General features: G+C 38.7%; 1 protein-coding gene across 1 annotated transcript in view; it reads left to right on the top strand.

Annotated features, from left to right (window-relative positions):
- Window positions 1-22,495, top strand: part of GHR (growth hormone receptor) — a 348,381-nt gene that overhangs the window by 224,715 nt on the left and 101,171 nt on the right. The window contains 1 exon segment of the mRNA XM_017867112.1: window positions 12,807-12,872. Coding sequence (XP_017722601.1) covers window positions 12,807-12,872 — 66 coding nt within the window.

The raw sequence follows: 22,495 nt of genomic DNA on the forward strand, positions 1-22,495 counted from the left end.
AACATGGCATAAGTATACATATGTAACAAACCTGCACGTTAGGCACATGTACCCTAGAACTTAAAGTATAATAAAAAAAAAAATTTTTTTTAATGAGTTGGAGGAAGTTAGAGAAAGTGAAGTGACAAAGATGACTCAGAAGTGTTTGGCTTAAGTATCTGAGTGGATGGTGAAACAATTTTCAGGGATAGAGAAAAATTTAGAAAGAATAGTTTTTTTCAGACATTAGTCAAGAGTTCTTTGTTAGGATTGAGATGCCTATTGGATACCAACTGAAGATGCTGAAGAGGCTGAGTAGAGTCTGAAGTTCAATGAAGAGGCTCAGACTGAAGATAGAAATCTGGAACCATCAACGTGTAATGATATTTAAAGCCATGAGACTTGATGAGATGCCCTTTGCAGGAGGAAAAAAAAAAAATACTACAATATTGGAGGGAAGTGTTTTGTGACAGGACAATATTTATGGGTTAGGCAGAGGAGGAGAAGCAGTAAAGGAGACCAAGAAAGAACACTCGGTGAGCTAGAAGGGACAGCAAGTAGATCTGGCATCCTCGAATCTAAGCAAAGAGCATATTTTTAAAAAACAGTAATGTACTGGGTCAAATGCATCTGAGAAGTTAAGTAATGTAAGAAATAAGAAGGGACTATTGAATTTGATAAGAACAGCTTTAGTGGAACAGAAGGATTAGAAGTAAAACCAAAGTAGATTCAGAAGAGAAGAAATTAGGAAGTAGAGATAGCCATTCAGACAGGGACTTAAAAGATCCAGGAATGGAAGGGAAATTCCTGGGAGCACAGCCCCTAATAAGCCAAAACTAGAGGATGCTTTCCATGTAGGTTTTTAATTCTTTTTTGGTGGTGTTCTTTAGAGAGAGAAATGTCTTGTTGGGATTATTGTTTGAAATGGTGTTGGTGGCTCAACGATTTCTGGCTTCTATAGATCCCCTTTTTGTATATGCTCATTCCCTTAAAAAAAAAAAAAGAAGAAGAAGAAGAAGAACACTGGGTTTTCTAATTTAGGGCAAGGGGCTAATAGCAACCCAAATGCATTTGTAATCTAAATGGTCACACATTATTTTTGGTTGCTCTTCAGTGGCACTAGCTTATGCTAGGCACTTCATTGTACACACACACACACACACACACACACACCAACACAGCATTTGCTACAGATTCTAAACTTGAAGCCCTGTATCTTCCTTACGTCATTTACCCAGAGGTATCTTTGTCAACCTTTTTAACTTATATGCACCAGAAAGTAGAACAAGGCAGAAGTTGTGTGGGAGTTCTGTCCCTCCCCCCTCACCTCCTGGCCTCCGCACAATAAATACTGTGTTGAGAACTTGGCTAACTGCTTCTTTTCCCACATTCGATCAGGGAATACTTAAAGCCATACAGTGTCCCTGTTCTTCCAAAAAGCATATGGGGCAGGTTGCCCCTTCAGGCTGACACAAAGACACACTGTGCAAGACATCTATGGCCAGTGGAGTGGCCGTGTATAGTTTATCAATGAGGCTTTTGACTTGTTTCTTTATGTCGTATTGTCATCACGTTAAATAGAATTCAAACAAGGAAACAAAATTTATATTCTAGACTTTTAAGGCATTGCCTGCCTTATAGCTATGAAACTTTTTTTTTCATACCTGGTATAATTTTCCATCTTAAACAATGTTGTCTGATTTGATTACTGTTTTGACTCTCATTTAATTGTCCATTTTAAAAATTTTAACTGAAGTTAGATTTAGATTTAAAGTTCAGTGCCCATAAAGGATACTTCTCAATAGAGCTAAGAACTTCAGAAGGCACAACACAAAAAGGGCAAAGTTCAAAAAACTAAGCATCAGGTAGGTACTTTATAGTCCAGGGACATGTCTAGGTAGACTGTCACGTTATCCATCTTCATTCACTTTCTAGTAGAGCTTCCATTTTCTACTGCTAAATAGTTTCTGGAACCACTTCCATGTTGACCAAAAGACAGTGTCAACAATTCCTTTCCAAAATTGCCCTTTAGAAAGTGAATCTAAAATGTTTGATTCAAACATCAAAGTTTTCTTTTTTACTATATACAAAAGTGACAGATAAATCCATGAAATATATGCATTTTTCTGCTAAGACTGCTTATTAATTTAAAAAGAGATTGTTAGAATAAAAGGTCAGAGAGTCAACATATTACAGATATTTATTGAGAGCCTGCTGTGTGCAGAGTTGGAAAAGATAAAATGAGGTTGCTACTTTCAACAGACTTACAATCTAATTGAGGGAGCAACAACATAAACATGCAAAGCGAATAATACAAGATACAGCATGAGACATAATTAACTATCAGATGAGTGACATATATAATAAATATCATTAATTCACCAGCAACCATAATCAGAAGCACTTACTATGTGCCAAGCATTCTGCTCAGTACTTCACATACATTATTTCATTTTTTGAAATATCATTTCTACTTTATAGATGGGAATTGCATCTGATCTTCCCTCCATTCTGGAGAAAGCAAGGAGAATGGTATAAGGTAGACAAAGACCTAAGCAGATATGTTGGTCTGGGGCAAAGGGTCCGTTTAGGGGAATGGAGAGAAATGAACCCTGGGACCAGCATTAGTCTGTTTACCACCATATCCCAGGGCCTAGTATTGTGCCTTGTGCATAATAGGTGCTCAATAATATGTCTTAAAAAAAAAAATGGCCCTCTGGTCTGTGAGTTTAACCCAGAACAAGTACCATGGAATAAAGTTAATTAGTGAATTAAAGCCACATACCACATAGCCTAAGGACCCATCCCCAAGACCTCCCAATTCCCAACTATGATGGTAAAGGATCGCAGTGGAAAAGATACATCATAGGTGGAATAGCAATAGCAATTCCAGCTTACTGGGGCCTATTTTATGGAATCTGACATGGTGAACAGTTCATAAGTTTATTTCCAGGCTGCAAGACCCTGCAACATCTGGCCTCTTGCACCTCCACAACCTCAAATCCTTCTATTCTTCCCTCACTCTCTCTACTCCTGCCACACACACCTTCTTTCTACTCCTCAAATCCATTTCAGGGCCTATATTCTTGCTTCATTTTGCCTGGAATGTTCTTCCACAAAACATCTGTGTGGCTCATTACCATACCTTCAGATCTGTAAGAGCCACTCTCCCCACATCTTCCCAGCTGCCTGGCATTATAATACACATCTATTTGCTTATGTGTTTGTCCCCGTACACACTGGAACATAGGTCCAGGAAGGCAGAATTCCATCTGTTGTTTTTACCATTCCAGCACATAGGACAGTGCCTGGCACATAGTAAGTACTCACACACAGCAACTCTTAACTCAGGATTACTTTTTCTGGCTCTGAAATACCTACTTCCAAGAGAACGAAATTTATTCAAGAAATGTTGGATGGAAATTGAAGAGTGAGCTTGGAAACGAGAGACAGAGTGGCAGGAGCCCAGACCAACCTGTTTATGAAAGATGCCTTTGCCCATAGAGGGAAAAATACACCTTAAAGCCTCTGCCAAAGTATATGCTTTCTTAGGACACCTCTGACATGCTGAATGGCACCTGGTCTGAACAAGAAGATCTATGGATTTGCCAAAACAACTAACTCTTGGGACTTAAGAATAACTACTATCAGTATCATCCTAGTAAACAAGTACCAAGCAACAAGCACCACATATGTCAGTATCAAAAGACAAACATGCTGCTGCATGCAAAACCAGACAAATGCATTCATGCAGGTGACAGTGAGTGGAAGAAATTAATCTTATTTTTGTTATTTTTTCCCTTATCAAATACTAGCAAGGGACTAGATGTCATAAACCTAGTTAAAATATGTTGACTTTACCTCAAATTTGAGTATTCATGGTTCCAAAAGGACACTTGTTATAGGATCTGATGATGTACTTTAAAATCTTCTTTTGTGCAAACTGAGGATTCAGAGACCACAAAATGTATGACAAATTCAAGGTAATATTATAAGTAAAATCATAATGCCTCACAACATTTTTGAAAGTAAAATATTTAGTAATATTACAAACATATACTGAGCACTCCCTATATTTAAGGAACTGTGCTAATGCTGTGATGGATCAAAAGGAGAATGAGCCATGATCCTTACCTTCAGACTTCAAGCTTATTATTCATTGGGCAGTTAGATAACTAACATATCAGACATGGAATAATAAGTGCCACTGTCCAGATATTAAAAACAAAATTGGTGTTATGGAAGCACAAAGAATGCAGAGATGGATCCCAACTGAATGTCTTCCTAAAGAAGACATTCAGATTGACCTTGAAAGGTGGATGCTTTTGCACAGGATTAGAAGGTAGGAAGTCTTCATTTGTTGGACTTGCCAATTGTTTTGGTGTAAATATTCCCACTGTGGCTGATTTAAAGTTGATAATGTGATGCAACTGAACACAGAATTAGGAAGAGAAGGTGGCTCCAGCACATTACCTATGAGTCACCATCTGAGCTCCAGACTTAATTAAATCAGCCTCCTCACTACTATTTTGAATGAGTGAAATCACAAATCTTAAAATCATCTATGCTAACATTATAGGAGAAGAGATAGTCACTTCTGTCATTCTCCCTTACATCTCCATCTAACCTTCTAATATTCTCTTTGAATATCCTTCCAATCTCAGTCATATGTTCTTGGCTGGCCTACCTAGAATTAATCTTGGCACAGTGCCAAACTGTGATTCTGTTTATTCCTTTTAGCATTGCTGTGATTAATCTGCACTCCTGTTATCACATGGCATAGAAAACTCTCTTACTGATTATGGCCTGGTGTTGACACCTCTGCTGTTCTCCGTAATGAAAAGCAGCTTTCAGGGTGGCTAGCTGGGCAGGATGTTTCACTGCTCTTATAACAGTAGGAAGGAAAAACTGGAGGAATTACTGGGAAGCTTTGCAGAAGGAAGATACAGGCCAGCCAAGAGCCAGCATTCATATTACCTGCTCCTTTCAGTATTATTTGTGAAAACACCACCACCAGTGTGTTCCCTAGACGTCACTACTGCACCTTTAACTGGCCTTATTATGCTAGGGACTATGTTAGAAAAGCCAGACTCTAGTATCTGTCTGTAATTGCAAGCGGATGTCTCAGCACATGCACAAGCTTGTGTCAGGAGGATGTTTATGAAAAGCTCACCAAGCAGAGCACTGCTAGACAGGAAATAAATATGTGAAGCTTGAAGTTGTTAGGAAACTTCCACATTTGTCTCTCAAAGCCAGAGATAGGACCTGTGAGAAAAGAAGGTCTTTATCATTGCACATTGATTTTCGTTACCTTGAAGCCTTACTTTTCTCAAAATACATTTACAGCAAAATGTGGCTGCTGCAGATTTATTTAAACATGTGCTTTTTTCTATGACACTGGTTTCTCTTCCAAATTTGTTATCTATTATTTTACTGTAAAGCATTAAAAAGTGTTTGAAACCGCCAGCACCATTTCACAGTTCCTGTTTTATTTGCTTAAATTCTCTAGCTCATGTAATATGTCGTATGATTTACTGTTTAAGTATAGAAGAAATACACTCCCTCATGGAGATGTGGAGAGGTAATACTGTCTCTTGGAAAGGCTCAGAGATTTCCTGTTTTGATTACACAGGCTTCTTTAGAGCTGCCAAGAGTCATAACATGTACGAGATAAAACACTTTGGTTCAGGAGAAACTATGGATGGGAATGTAATTAATTCACTGAGCCACAAAAGAAAGGAAATTCCAGCGTAGAGCTGTCACTGCACTCAGGCCTGGTGGACTTGGTATGCCAAGGGGTAGCCATGATCAAAAAGAGGATTGCAGCCTGAGGACCCACTGAGTAGTATCCAACCACAGAACAAAAGGAGGGGGCCTGGCTGCTAAGAGCATCACACGTCTCACATGGTTCTTTGAGAATTGATCCCTGAAGCGTATTTCTACTCAACACCTCAGCAACCTGGCTTCATCAGTATAACTTTCCAGAATGCTTGTGACATTGAGATAAATCAATCAGCATGTACTTTATCAAATGCCTCCTCATGAGTACCAACTGTGGCACATAGTGGGGAAGCCCTAGAGGCAGAACCCTGAAGAGGATGTGGTGATTCTGATCAGAGCAAGAAGGTATAGTGAAAAGTTTCCTGAACATATTTTGTGTCTTGTCATAAGAATCACCTGTCAGGGAGGGGTGTGGAAGGGCAAGGTAAGCACACATATTCTCAGGACCTTTCCAAAATGTAGAGTGACCAGGGACCTAGAGATTCAGACTCTGTCGATCTGGGCCCAAGACCTAGACTTGTTGTATTTAATAAATGCTGTGTTAGGCCTTTTACATGCATTACCTCCTGTAATTGTATAGAACAGTTGCTGTATATGGTACTATGTTTACTTGTATTTGCACTGTCTATTCAGGGATGTTTCAAAATGCCCTTGCTCTACAACTGGTGAATTATTATTCTTGCCAGAACATTGATTCTCCTACTCTTGCTCCCTTAATAAGACACTAGAGAACTGGGATTGACTGCATTTAGTCTCAGGCTGAATGAATCATTGCCATAAGTAGATTTCCATCCCCTACTCCACCGATACATTTGCCAAACACTCTTAAAGAATAGAACCCACTGCCTACATACAGCCTGCGCCAGGAGGACCTAAATAGTCTAGCTGGGCTTATGACAACATCCCATCTTCACATCAGCAAAACCCTAAGTGCACAAAGTCTAATGTAAACACATTAGACTCCATAGGAGTCTTCTCCATGGGAAAAGACATGTCCCGGCTGTCAAGGTAGTGGCTAGAAATAATAACAATGACAAAAACAATAACAATGATAAGCATGTATAACATTTACTTATCACTAATTGTATTGTAAATTAAATGATTAGCATATACTAACTGATTTAAATCTTATATATGTATAGATACTTTTACTCTCCCAATTTTAAACACAGAGAAACCAAGGCCCAGATACGTATTTCTGTTGGGAAGTTGAGTACAAAGTTGGGTGTAAGTAGGGAAAGTTCAACTGCAGTCGGTTCTAGTCTTGGTAAGTCCACTGTGAGGCGCTCCACCTCAGAGCATAGCAAATTAGTAGTTCCCCGTGTTTGCAGAATCAAAATTAAGTTCTTTGGCAAGGTTCTCCCTGATGTGCCCCTGCTTCTTCCCTAACTCAACACATCCTCAGCTCTATCTATGCACTCCCAACACATCACAACTCTTTATATGCCCAGGCTGTGTCTTCTGTACCTTTGTACCTTCTGCACCTTTGTTTCTTTAGCCCTAACTGCCCTTTCTTTTCCTCTACATTACCCTTTATCCCAAATTTAGCACCTGTCTCAAGGAGTCACCTTCCCCAGGAAGTTTGTCCAAATTTGTTAACAGATATTCCATTGTTCTTCCAATGCTTGATCCCTCTTTCTTTAAAGATCCCTGCCTAGAAAACTGGACTCACTGAGGCCAGGGGCTGCAGGTAGTTTATTTTATAACCCAGCATTTAAAAGTGCCTATTTATTGATTTGTTGGGAATAGTTAATAAATGGAGTCCTTGCAGATCATAACCAAGAGCACAGTTTGTAATGGTTTCATTAATTTTGTTACTATTGGATGTGACTCTCTGCTTATGGTCTTCCTTTACTTGTTTTTCCCTCACTGCTCAGCACCTCTGGATATTAGGTACATGGCTCTGACACTAATTAAAATTGATGACTGAGAATGACACTTCCATTTGCTAAGCCAGCGCAATTTTGTTCATTAAGCTTTACTTTTTAACCAGCACCCTCTCAGCAGTAGCATAAATCTGTAGTCTTTCCATGAGGGTACCATTTGTTCCTTTTATGTCTTGATTCAATACATATTTTCAGGAGTGTAAGCTGACTAAGAGTTTTTGCTTTGTGAAAATGTCACCAAATGCACAATAAAGGCAAAGTCACCAGATGTCTGCTTGCAAAAAATTTAAATGCTGGTTTGTGAAGATTCAAGGCTGGCCAGGGCTCCCCAAGCATTTCCAGGCCTGAGCTCTGGCTCTACACTCTCCTTAGGGTCTCATAACTGACCCCCACATTCCATTTCTGCCATCATGGAAAAATTCGTCAACTTTACTGCTGATGTTAGGCCTGGAAATTGTCGTCCATTAGTTTTCTCAGATTCAAGCTGAAAATTGAGACAAACTTCCTACGTAATTTTGACCAAAATAACACATATGTTTATGTGCTATCCCATAATTAACATATTTTTAAAATCACTTTATTGAGGTATAGTTGGCGTACAAAAATATGTGCATATTTAATGTATACAGCTTCATGAATTTGGAGATAAGTATACATCTATGAAATTATAACTGCATGTATGCCATAAACCTATTACCTACAAAAGTTTCCTTTCACTTTCTTTGTTATTATTTTGATTAACTTAATTTTTTCATCCTTCAAACTATCAAAATTTTCTCAAGTAATGCATAGTTGTCAGTTATACGAACTTAATGAACCTTGATCAAAGATCCTCCTTTAGTGCTCAAATTAGAGAAAAAAGTAATGAAGCAAAGTGTTCTCTGATTTGTAGCAAAGATCTGTGATAGTGGTGGGAATGGTTCTAGAAAATAATGGTAATAATAAAGACTTAGAGTATCAAAGCAGCAAGTAGGTTTGAAGGAATTGTTACAATGCAGTTTTGCTTTCTGGCCACTTTAAAATCAAGGTGTAGTACTTTATTTACTCTAGGAAAATGTTTGCTTTTTGTCATAATTTCTTATTGCATATGAGAGTAAATGATCTATAGATGAAGATAATAGTAAAATTTAGAGAGAGAATAAAAAAGAAACACTTTCACAGCTGAAAGGCTGCTTCCCAGTTAGCTAACTGGGAGGAGTTAATGAAAAAGTACATTAAAAAGCGGCTCAGGGAAGGTGAATTGGACTCACCGGGCTCTGACATTCAGAGAGATGGGAATGAGTCAGCTCACTGTCCAGTACATCTTTATTTTCTTTCTTTTTCTTGTTTTATATCAGAAATAGATTTCTTGGCATTGTTACTGTGGGTTTCTATTAAGGACTGAAACAAAAGCATTAATAATCTGAGAGTATGTAGAAAAAAAATAAATTCACTTTCTCCCACTATACTCTCACAACACAGAATATTTTAGTGACCAGAGATCACCAAAATGTGTGTGGTGTTGACCAAAAGAGTCAAACTCTGTAAAATATTTGAAGAGATTTATTCTGAGCCAAATGTGAGTGACCATGGCCCATGACACAGCCCTCAGGAGGTCCTAAGAACATGTGCCCAAGGTGGTCAGGGTACAGCTTAGTTTTATATATTTTAGGGAGGCATAAGATATCAATTAAATACATTTAAGAAATACATTGGTTTGGTTCAGAAAGGCAGGACAACTCAAACGGGGGGCTTCCAGGCTATAGGTAAATTTAAACATTTTCTGGTTGACAATTAGTTGAGTTTGTCTGAAGACCTGGGATTAATGGAAAGGACTATTCAGGTTAAGATATGTTTCTTATTGGACCTAAAACAGTGCCTGGCTCTTAGTTGATTATTGCCTGGATCTGGGAAGGAAGGAAGGAAAACAAAGGGGGAAGGCGATTTGCTATAGAATGTGGAGTTTTCCCATAAAAGACTTTGTAGGGCCATTTCAAGGCATGACAAGGAAATATATTTTGGGGTTAAATATTTTTTTCCTTGTCTCATAATGTTATGCCAGAGTCAGATTGAAAATCAAGTCACAATATACAGGGTCAAATAAAACCCATCTGATGAGAACCCTTGGTTTGTAGGGCATGACTCCCTTAGGTAGGAATTTGGGCAAGATAAAAGATTGGAACTTAGTCCTCTGTGGGAATCTCTCTCCACACAAATTCTCCAACAGGTTCTTCAATGTGTGTTCTCTAATTCAATTCAATTCTGACAGTCTATCTATCTACCTGGAAATAGCATCAGATACCACAGGTTTAGGGCTCAGTCTAACAATACTGCCCCTCACTTCAGATGCCAATTGCAAGTAATAGGTTGTTACCTATACTTCTGGCCAATTAGCTGTAAGTTGGGGTTCCCACAACCTCCTCCTCAGGTTTGATAATTTGGGACAGCTTGCTTACATTTACCTGCTTATTAGAAAGGATATTACAAAGGACACAGATGAAGAGATGGATAGGATAAGATACGGGACTTGGAGTTGCAGAGTTTCCATGACCTCTCTGAGTGCAGCATCTTCACATGTTCAGCTATCCAGAATCTCTCAGATTAAGACATTGGCCACTGGTGATCAAATTAACCTTCAGTCCCTCTCCCCTTCCCAGAGGTTGGAGAGTGAGTCTGAACTGGCTCAACCTCTAATCAACTCTTGGTCTTTCCTGTGACCATCCCCCATCCTGAGGCTCTCCAGGAGCCCCCAGGCATCAGACAACTCATTAGCATACGAAAAACACTTATCACTCCAGAGATTCCAAGGATTTTAGGAACTGTGTCAAGAAACAGAGACAAGGTCAAATAGGTATTTCACAATATCACCAGTAGTTTCACTGGGAGGTAAAACTCAATGTTTACTGTGAGCCTGAGCTCACAGTAAAGTTATCTAAGTTATCACAGTAAAGTTATCTAAGAATAACTAGAGGTAACGTGATCAGATATGGGGAATTCTGGAGAAACACCTTTCACTACCAAACCCAGACAAGAGATGCGTACTTTTCTAGCTGGGATGCTTACAAAGCAACCCACTGTAATACTTAAAGGTAGAGTGACACTACATTCATCATTTTTCATTTTTTCCTATTTTTTATGCTACCTACTACTAATGTCAATCAAATTATGACTGTGTTTATACTGGATGAATTATTGATCATCTCACATCATAAACTTCTGTGTCTCTCATGTTGAGCTTTTTCACCTCCCTTCATTCCCTCCGTACTTCCAGGATCATTCACATGTTTATTTCTAAAAATAAACTTTTTTTACTGAACTTTTTTTCATACTGTTTAAAATAATTTATATTTCTCCTCATTCTTACAAATAAGATTCAAGTTTAAACTCAAATAATGTAGGAAATCATTTTTTAAAAAATTGTTCCCTACTGTGTCTAGGCTTGAGACCACAGGTAATTAAGACCAGGTTTTCATTTGATGTGATTTTATGAGTTCTTTTAGAGGTTAGGTAGGTTAGGCACAATTTTAATTTTTAAAAAGCGGGTTATTATGAGAGGAGAAATCATACTTTGTCATTTGAAAATGATGCCATAACAGGTGTTAGCAGAAAAATCAAACTGTAAAATATTTTAAAGAGATTTATTCTGAGCCAATATAAGTGACTGTGGCCCCACTGAAATGAGTGAGTTCCCTGATCCCTCTCACAGAGCATGCGACAGGGGTCTGGCTCACCTGTTCAGTTGCCCCACTGCTCAAACCACTAGGGGAAGAATACAGAGAGTCGGGTACAGAGGCTGGGGCAAGTGCTTTGGCCCCTTAGCCCTGCGGTAGTGTCTAGGGGTGGGGTGCCCGCAACCCCAGTGTTAAAAAGTTCTTTCAGCTTTGCAGTCCACAGACAGCTGGAGTGTTAATCAGCTCAATGGACCCTCTGCCTTATAGCAAGGGCAGAGGGCCAGAGTGACAGCTTTCTGTATTCCAAGCTCTTACCCAGTGTCCTAGAAAAATAAGATCATGCAGGGGCTCGAAGGACGACTGCAGGGTTTTACTGAGTAGTGGAGGTGGCTCTTAGCAAGATGGATGGGGAGTGGGAAATGGGGATGGATTGGGAAGGTGAACTTACTCTGAAGTCCAGCCACCCAGTGGCTGGACTCTTCAACCTCCCCCAGCCAAGCTCCTCTCAGCGCCCAGATGGTCCTCTTCTCTCTCTCTCTCTCTCTCTCTCTCTCTCTCTCTCTCTCTCTCTCTCTCTCTCTCTCTGCCACATCATTTCACCATCTCTCTGCTGTTCAGCTGGCTTGCTGGTGTGCTGGTCTGTTGGTCTGCTGGTCTGCTTCTGGAACCTGGGCTTCAGAGTTTATATGGGTGCAGGATAGGGGGTGTTTTGGGCCAAAAGGCAGCTTTTTGGACATGAAAACGGAAATGCCTGTTCCATTTAGGGCTGCAGGTCTTCAGGCTTGAGGGTGGGACCTTTGCGCAGGAACTACCCTCTTCTACCCAATGTTTCCCTGTCTCCTGTCCATATCACCAGTCTCAAGGAGTCCTGAGAAAGTGTGCCCAAGGCCGTCAGATTCAGTTTGATTCTGCATGTTTCAGGGAGGCAGGAGTTACAGGCAAAAACATAAATCAGTACATGAAAGGTATACATTGGTTCAGCCTGAAAAGGCAGGATATCTTGAAGAGGGGACTTGCAGGTCATAGTTTGGTTCAGAGATTCTTTAATCTGCAGTTGGTTAAAGGAACAAAACTTTGTACAAAAGCTTAGAGTTAGCAAAAAGAAATATTTAAATTAAAATAAGGATGCTATGTCAGAGTCAGCCACAAAATGACCTGTTTAGCAAGATTAATGGCTTACAGGTGTGACTTAACCCTTGCCTTGCATGGCCTAAGGTCTTGTTTATAATTTAGTATCTTATTGCCCAAAGAGTCTATTTTGTCGGACTTATGATCTCTATTTTAACATTAATGCTGGTCACTTGTAAACTCCAAAGGGGAGGCATATCCGACTTGCCTTCCCATTGTGGCCAGGAACCCAAGTTTTCAAATTTCTCTGGAATCCCCTTGGCCAAGAAGGGGTCCATTCAGTTGGTTTGGGGATCTGAGGATTTTATTTTTAGTTTATACAGGGTCATATCAGATTGTTATGACAGGAATGACTAATGGTTTTCTTCTCTTTCTGTTTCAGCCACAGCAGCTATCCTTAGCAGAGCATCCTGGAGTCTGCAAAGTGTTAATCCAGGTCTAAAGACAAGTAAGAATTTCAGTTCTTTTTCTTCCTTCAATGATATTTTCCATGTTTTAGTGTAATTAAGCTGCTATCCTTCTCTGTTTTATTTGGGATGTTAGTAACTGGAATAGTGACTGAGATGAAATTTTATAGGCAAGCAAAACATTTTTTAAGGATTTGTTTCTTAACTTCTGATGTAGTTTGGATGTCTGTCCCTTCCAAATCTCATGTAATCCCCAATGTTGGAGGTGGAGCCTGGGAGGAGATGTTTGGGTCATGTGGGCAGATTCCTCATGAATGGTTTAGCACCCTCTTCTTTGTGCTGTCCTCACCATAGTGAGTGAGTTCTCATGAGATCTGGTTGTTTAAAAGTGTGTGGCACCTCCTCTTCAATCTCTTGCTCCCACTCTTGCCCTGTGAGAGACCTGCTCCACTTCACCATGACTGTAGGCTTCCTGAGGCTTTCACCAGAAGCAGATGCTAATACAGCCTGCAGAACTGTGAGCCATTTAAATCATTTTTCTTTATAAATGACCCAGCCTCAGGTACTTTTTTACAGCAATGAAAACAAACTAATACAACTTCTCTGCAAGACTGCTTTTTTCTATTTTTGCTTATGCTTGGAGGTTAAGTAAGGCCAAATTAATGAAGGAGGAAAACAGAGGAAATGATACATCATGGATCAACAATTATGTATTGAATTTAGGAAACTGCCTCTTTTACAAATTCTTTTAAAATTATTACCATTATTATCTTGAAGTATTTATCTAAGGATTACATTGATAGAAAATTAAACTTGTCTCTCCAACCAGATTGCCTAAAGCTTCAAAATTATGCCTTCTTGTAAGCTCTTTCTTACCCTTAAAATGACTTTACACATTCCCCCCTGGTCCTTTGACAATCTCCTCTTCAGTCACAGGACAGAACTCCAACATCAACTCTGTGGGGAAGCTTCTCCAAATTCTCTAGGCCTGAACAATTTTCTGCCTTCTCTGCTTCCGTGGAACTTTGTCCTTTACTACATGATAGCGTTTACCTCCTGACATTTTAGTGTGTTTGTTAGCCCTGCATGTAGAACTCACCAGATTGTGTGGACTGCATGAATGAATTAATTCTATTGAACTTTAAGGCAAAGCCTAAATTTTATGCTTCTTCTAAATCCCTTACATCTCCTAAAAAAATTCTGATCCATAGTAGTAGGTACTTGTTTAATTAAATTTTAGGGATGGATATTTTTCATCAGTGGAAGTGTATGCTAGAGTCCATATTATGCAATAAGGGAAGGGAAGACAGAGTACCTAATTCAGTTAAGATATTGCTATTCTTGTTGGTAATTCTGGAGTGATGAAATCATAATTTGAATTTTATGACTAAATTGCAGAATAAATTTCCAATGTGAGATTTAAATGTCATTTCCTTGGAGGTGACCGAAAAGGAGAGTTGGTACTGTTTTTAAGAACTGTCATTCAATTGTCAGTTGTGCCGGACCACAAATCCTTTATAGCCTTCCTGTTTAAGAAGCATCTGACATGCTAAGCTGCTTCCTAATTAACACAAAGGTTGTAAAAGAAGTGGCTGTTTGGTTGTGTTTGGGTTATCCCAGCCAGTATATTCCAAAGCTTCCTTCATTCAACAGATGAGTTATCTCCTTTATATTCTGTAAGGAAATGAGAAGTAATCAGTTAAAAATGCGTTACTAATGCTACATGCTTCACATTGAAACCATCCTCCTGACACATAATACTTTACCCTCCGCTGTCCCCCAAAGTGGCAGTAGGATTTCTGTTAAGTCATTTTCTTTATTAGGTCACAGGGTCTAAGAAGCCTAAACATTGTGCCTTGTTGAAATATAACCTCTACGTATGGAGGATGTGTTGAACAACTTCCTACCAGTCATTTGGCATATGTTGATTTCCTGTCTTCATGATACGTAAGACAACTAGCTAATTATCATTCATATGTGGTAAATCACATAGATACTGACTTCCCCTGTCTTTCCAGCTTTTTCTTATCAAAAGTCACCTGCTCTCAGTCGCAGGAATGATTGGCTAAAGTAACCTATATCAGGGTCTGTAACGGTGGGCACCTATCAGAGTGCACATGCTTGAACATAGCATCGCCTTTATCATCATAAGCCTCACATCCAGATGTGATAGACCCAAGTGCTCACATCCCCTCACTCTCTCACTGTATACGTTGTTACCATGTCACAAATATTTAACAGTCTGCTGTGTACTCAACCTTTAGCTGTATGCCCTGAGGGAGACAGAGTAAGATACTGCCCTGACATCAAGGAGCTCACATTCTCCCTAAAGAGATAATTTCACATGAAAAGTTAGTGTTTAACATGAAATGTCCTGAGAATATACAATTGTAATTTGCATGTTTCCCATGTGTACTTTTCTAAGTTCTCAGATTCAAAACAAAACCCCACGGAAGAAAAAATGAAATAAAAACCCTGTCAGGACAAATCCTAGCCAGAACTGACCAAACATAAAAAATAAATGCCACTGCCCTCTCCAAGCCACCTTTACTTTATACTTGGGTCTAAGAAGCTCAAACATTGTGCCTTGTTGAAATATAACCTCTAGGCATGGAGGATGTGTTGAACAACTTCCTACCAGTCAGTGAAGTGCAGTGACCATTGAGCAGTATCTCCCTTCTCTCTCTTTCCACCCGCTGCCCCATCTCTCCTTCCTTGCATCTATCTTCCCCTGCCAACAATAATTTTCTTATGTTCTAAGAAAATATCTTTAATGCTTTCCCTACTACCTAAATATTAAACTTCAAACCTTTCCCAAGACCCTGAACACCCACCCCAGCTTGTAAGTTCAGGCTACTTACCATTCCCCAGGCACACTGTATATTCCCTCCTCTGGTACACTGCTCATGTCATCGAATCTATCTTCCTCCCACCCCGCCCTGGATTCTGTAAATATATATCAGTCCTACCCACCTTTAAGTTTCAGTCAAAACCTGATACCTACGGCCTGAAGCAATCCCTCTGTTCTCCATGCTAGTCTATGAGAGAGGTCATGATATTTCAGTAGCTCTGGAGAGGCACATATGGTCAAAGCAGACCAGCTAAAATTAACCCTTGCTATGCATAACCTTGCTGTAACCTCTTTCTTCACCAAAAATTATCTGTCCCATTTGCTAAGTAAGCCCTTAGGGCTTTGCTGTGCCTGCAACAGGTCTTAATCCATGTGAATGTGCGTTTTTGTGTTAGTGAGCACATGCTAACATGCCTTCCACAGATTAGTTTCTTTAGAAACATTTTCTGGGGAAAAAAAAAGACCTATTTTTGGTTAGTAACCCCAAAAGGACCTTTCAGTTCACATACGTGGGTAGCAGCATACTCCACTTATGCAAAGGTCAGCCCAGGGTAAATATGAGCAAAAACACATACTTAGGATAAGAAGAATGTTGAGGGAGTTTACAGTTTAAAGAGATATCCAGACAACTTTTTCGTATTTTAAAGAAGTAATGCTATAATTTTACTACAAAGAAAACTTCTTTTTGTTTCTGGGGAGAAGAATAAGAAGAGTTACAATCTCCTAGAGAAAAGCAAAACATTTTTAGTACTCCCAAATAAGACAGGCACCTCAGCTAGGGTGCTGCAGTTGCATGTACTTTGTGTTTTTTCAAGAATTTTATTTCTCTGTCATGATTATTTATTGGCAGAGGATTTGATGAGCATTTGGGCCAAATTTATAAGACTTTCAACACATATAGAGAAAAAAAATTAGATGATTGCACATCTTTCTGAGGGAGATTTTTCCCCTGTTTTAAAAGTCATTACTTTTCCCTGAATTTATCATGTATTCCTATAAAAGTGTAAATTTTGTGATAGATAGCATTTTTACCTCAAAATAAAATGAATATCCAACTGGAGCAAGTTTTATTGACTGCCTGTTGGAGCATAAATTAGTCTAAGGTTTCATGAAAATAGGCATTTGAACATGAATATGAATGGCTGAGATCAGAGGCAACTTTTGAAAGGATTCCAAAATATTATCATATTAGATTGGCACAGCAAATGAATTGCTTGAATGCTAGAAGTTCACAAACATTCAAACAATTGTGAGTTACATTAACTTCAATAAAACTTTTGCAGGACAAAATTTAATAGAGTAAACTTCATCTTGCTTGTCCAGGTCCATATACATTCTTAGCTGGACTCTTGTCCTAGCTTCCTAATTTTTCTTCCCACCTCCTATTTTTCCCTATTCCAAGCCACCATACTTGCTCTTGATTAATTCTTACTGCCTATCTCTGATTTACTGATTCATCTGCCCAGTCATCTGTAGTAGCTCCAAACTGTTCTCTAAATTATGAACTTATCTCCCTGGCATTCAGAAAATTCTACAGCATTCATCTTACACACTTTTCTAGCCTTATCTCCCTTTTCTCCTATGTACTCCTATGTTTATATTGCCTGCATTCCTGTTTCATTATATCCATTTACATTGGCCCTTTTACCAGTAATTTCCTCTTCTTTCCCCTCAGTCTGAAACAGTCCTTCATAGATTTTGTCCTATAAGCCATATTTCAAATATAACTTTATCCACAAAGCTTTGCCCAGTTACCCCAAGGGAATGCATGCTTCTGCTTTAGAATTGTAGCCTTTTTTTCCTCTCTCGCAAGGAGAGAGTGTAGCACCGTGGTTTAAGTACTAAGCCTCTGGAGTAAGCTTTAGTTTAAGACCCAGTTCTACTGCTTACTTGCTGTATGATCTTATCTAAATTTGATAACCTCTGTGTCTTCTTTTTTTTTCAATCTCTAAAATAAAGATGCTAATAGTACCTACCTCATAAGATTGTTGTGAGAATTATAAGTGTTGATACATTTAAAGTAGTTAGAATAGTATCTGGCCCTATAGTAAGCTTACATGGTATTTATTGTATTCTCTCATGGCTCATATTTTATTCCAATGTGTATTAAATTGAACTGTATGAAATTGCCCATGTCAACTCTATATTGGACCCTAAATCATTATGTCATTTGGTTCAACCAAATGTAGTGCTTTTTGTACCCCCTACCTTAATACACTGAACTATCTCAAAAGATAAGGACTATATCTTATACATTGTTGTATCCTATGGTACCTGCTATGTACCTGACACATGCTAAGTATTTTATGGATGGTTATTGAATTTTGCACATACACACCCACACACACACACACACACAATGCAAAAAACAAATAGAAGCCGAGACCTTCCCAGTATCTTAAGTACTCTTTGGCTACCACAGAGTTTCCTCTATGTGGTACAGCAGTCATTTATGAAAGGAGAATGATAAAGATATACAAGAGGAGAATTTTATCTTGTCTATTGCTGAGTATAAATACTATGCCTTTCCCAAAAGCCTTCCACAGAACCTTTCCTTCAGGTCAGGGACCTAGTGTCATGGATCGGTCTTGGATAACATTGCAGGACATATCAGTTCAACTGCCAAGGGAATCATAAATAGTCCTACTTCTGCCTGTGGCCCACCACTGCCTCCATAGAAGGTACATGACCCTCTCTGCTTTCATTCTTTTTTATCAGATATTTTCAACATCAAGAACTTATTAGCTGATAATGCAACTAAATTAAGTATAACATAAGGGAAATGTGTCCTGGCAGGGATAGTATCTTAGAGTGAATGTACAGCCTTTATTTGTTACAAAAAAAAAAAAAATTGAGCTTTGGGCAAGCAATAGGGAGCAGCATTGATATTGGGTTCTGACATGGAAGCTGACATTAAATTCTCGATAGTCTGCTTGTTTATAAACTATTCAGTAAATAATTTAGTAAGTAAACATAGATTCTTCCTATCTCTTTTAAGGAAAGAGTGTTTATGTTGGCTCTCTCTTGTACCCAACCTAGTGCTCAGCCTTTCCTGACTCACATAAGCACTAATCTCCAGATAACACCAAATGTCCTAGGGTTATTATTTATCCCCCTTGCTTGTTCTCTGAAATAAGAGGAAGGCAGGTAAAATTATGCACTTTATGTAAGAAGAAATAGAGGTACAGAGAAAACAGCTTAAGTCTCTTAACAGCCCAAGAGAGTGAAGAAGATATTGCCAGTGCAGTGAGTTGTATCTGTCCGTAGGTAAGCAAAATATTAATAAAAGCATACAACTATGTTAATAATTCAAACAACAGTCTTTACTTATATGGACTTTGCAGTGACTTTTTTCCAGCCTGAAATACTCAGATAATGACTGTCATTAGTTTCACACATTAGTGCTTTATTATATACTGCTTTGCTTTCACACGAAATTGTTGGGAGATAAGAATTTTTTGTAAGATAAATATTGGGTCTTAACTTTTTTTATCCCCCTTCAACTTCAAACAATTTTCTGAGCAATGGTAAGTGGTAAGTAGATATTTACCACTTAAGTTTACAAGAGACCTGTTTCTCTCTGTTCATGGGCTTAGGCACTATTAATGAAACCTTTGGAATGCAGGTCCATTCTGGTCGTAAACATATATCGAGGTCTTCTATTTCTTTTGGAACTCAAACAATAAGAAAATAATTAGAAATCTGTGGGCATAGATCTCTAGAAACCTTAATCTTAGAAGTGAGTAAAACAAATTTTTAGGCCGGGCTAGGTGGCTCATGCCTGTAATCCCAGGACTTTGGGAGACCGAGGCGGGCGGATCACGAGGTCAGGAGATCAAGACCATCCTGGCTAACACGGTGAAACCCCGTCTCTACTAAAAATTAAAAAAATTAGCTGGGCGTGGTGGCAGGCGCCTGTAGTCCCAGCTACTGGGGAGGCTGAGGCAGGAGAATGGCGTGCACCTGGGAGGCGGAGCTTGCAGTGAGCCGAGATTGTGCCACTGCACTCCAGCCTGGGTGACAGAGCGAGATTCCGCCTCAAAAAAAATTTTTTTTTGTAAAGCCTAGGAAGGATCATTAAGCATCTTCCTAAAATTTTCAGTATGCCTGTGTGCACTGTATATACTGACTTCTAGCATGGTTTCTTTGCCAAAGCATAACACACATTTTTTAAAGGGATAATTCAAGACAAACATTCTTTCACTCTGGGTGACCTCAATGGGTGGTGAACACTTTTTAGTAACTCTTGAAAGTTAAAGCATCCAGCAGTTGGTTGTGACCTTTTTGGTTGTGACCTTTGAGTTATTCTAGCTTGTAGCCCACTGATTTGCTGCTTAGTTCCACAGCTTCAAAACCAGCTCTAATCACTGCTCCCGAGAGAGCCCTAGCTTCTGCACACAGGAGGCTCTCACCAGGAAAGGATACCTGAAGTCCAGAAAGGCACTCTGTTCACACTGGCTCCTCCTTGTAGGGAACAGTTTTTTCAAATAATGTACATTTATGGACTGGGAAAATATATTGAATTTATTATTTAGGTGTAACCAGACTTTAATACAACTTAACCTACACACTGAGAAAGCAGACTGTACACCACATTTACAAAAAGATTTATGGCTTTAACAACGCATTCAAGTGTAGTTACCGCTAAATAGTAGTTCAAGTAATTGTGTGTCTCATGGCAAATACATGCAATATAAGGTAATATATATTTAAACCAAAAATAACAAGAGGTGATTATTTACTAAATAAAGAACTTATTACTTAGGAAAAAATGTTATACAACTTTCAAAGGACTTTTAAAAATATAATATGATTTATAGGAAATTTATTTGCATATAATTCACAATATCTGGTACAAAGTAAGCTACCTCTGTGTTTTTTTTTCTTTAGGTCAACAAATATTTAAACGAAGGGTTGGCAAACTGGCCGTCAGACCAGATGCTTATTTTTGTAAATAAAGTTTTATTGGACAACAGCCATGCCTGTTTATTTCAGATTGTGGCTACTTTGAGGCTACAGTGGCAGAGTTGAGTAGCTAAGACAGATCATAGGTCCACAAACCTAAAATCTTTACTCTCTGGCCCTCTAAAAAAAAAGTATGCCAAACCATTCTAAATAGAAAAACAATTAATTCTTTTTTTTCAACTTTTATTTTAGATTTAGGGAGTACACGTGCAGGTTTGTTACATGGGTCAATTGCATGTCTCTGAGGTTTGGTGTACAAATAATCCCCTTACCCAGGTATTGAGCACATTACTTGATGTTTTTCAACTGACACCCCCTCCCAATCTTCCCCACTCTAGTAGTCCTCTGTGTCTACTGTTGCCATCTTTATACCCATGTTTATCCAGTGTTTAGCTCCTGCTTATAAGTAAGAACATACCGTATTTGGTTTTCTGTTCCTGCGTTAATTCACCTACGATGATGACTTCCACATGCATCCATGTTGCTGCAGAGGACATAATTTTGTTCTTATTTATGGCTGCATAGCTTTTCATGGCGTATATGTAACAAATTTTCTTTATCCAGTCCACCGACAATGCGCATCTACATTGATTTTATGTTTTTACTATTATGAATGGTGCTGTGATGAATATATGAGTCATGCGTCCTTTTTGTAGAATGATTTATTTTTCTTTGGGTATATACCCAGTTATGGGATTGCTAGGTTGAATGGTAGTTCTGTTTTAATTTCCTTGAGAAATCTCCACACTGTTTTCCACAGTGGCTGAACGAATTTGCATTCTCACCAGCAACTATAATATGGTTGTTTGTTTGTTTGTTTGTTTGTTTGTTTGTTGGAGATGGAGTCTCGCTTTTTTGTCTGGGCTGGAGTGCAGTGGTGCGATCTCGGCTCACTGCAACCTCCGCCTCCCGGGTTCAAGCAATTCTCCTGCCTCAGCCTTCTGAGTAGCTGGGATTATAGACATGCACCACCACGCCTGGCAAATTTTTTTGTATTTTTAGTCGAGATGGGGTTTCACCATGTTGGTCAGGCTGATCTTGAACTCCTGACGTCGTGATCTGCCCCCCTCAGGCTCCCAAGTATAATATGGTATTTTAAGGAACTATTCATCAAGTTTGTATTGGTTACCATCTTTTAGTTTCCTGTTATCTTCAGTTTCATAATTGGCATTAATGACAATACAGTATTCACTTTATAAATTTGCTTCATAGTAAACTCTTCTGAAATAAATTACAGTCATGCATCACTTAACAGTGGGGATGCATTCTAAGAAATGCATAATTAGGCAATTTCATCGTTGTGTAAACATGAAGTGTACTTACACAAACCTGGTTGGTACAGTCTGCTGCACACCTAGCCTGTATGATATAGTCTATTGTTCGTAGGCTACAAACCTATACAGTATGTTACTGTACTGAATATTCTCAGCAATTATAACACAATGGTAAGTATTTATGTATCTAAACATAGACAAGGTACAATAAAAATACGGTATTGTAATCTTATGGGACGACTATCACATATGCAGTCTGTCATTGACCAAAACATCATTATACAGCACAAGACTATAGTTGAAAATTTTAAATTATATATGTGGGTTGCACTGTATTTCTGTTTGTGCTTGCATTCATATACATTAAACTGTTACAGGGAGCATATTTGCTTGTGTTAAAAAATAAATAATGTTTATTTCTTTTTTTTTTATTTTATTATACTTTAAGTTCTAGGGTACATGTGCATAACGTGCAGGTTTGTTACATATGTATACTTGTGCCATGTTGGTGTGCTGCACCCATCAACTCATCAGCACCCATCAATTCATCATTTATATCATGTATAACTCCCAA

Source organism: Rhinopithecus bieti, unplaced genomic scaffold, assembly GCF_001698545.2.
Source record: "Rhinopithecus bieti isolate Rb0 unplaced genomic scaffold, ASM169854v2 scaffold_3610, whole genome shotgun sequence".
NCBI classification, from domain to species: Eukaryota; Metazoa; Chordata; class Mammalia; order Primates; family Cercopithecidae; genus Rhinopithecus; species Rhinopithecus bieti.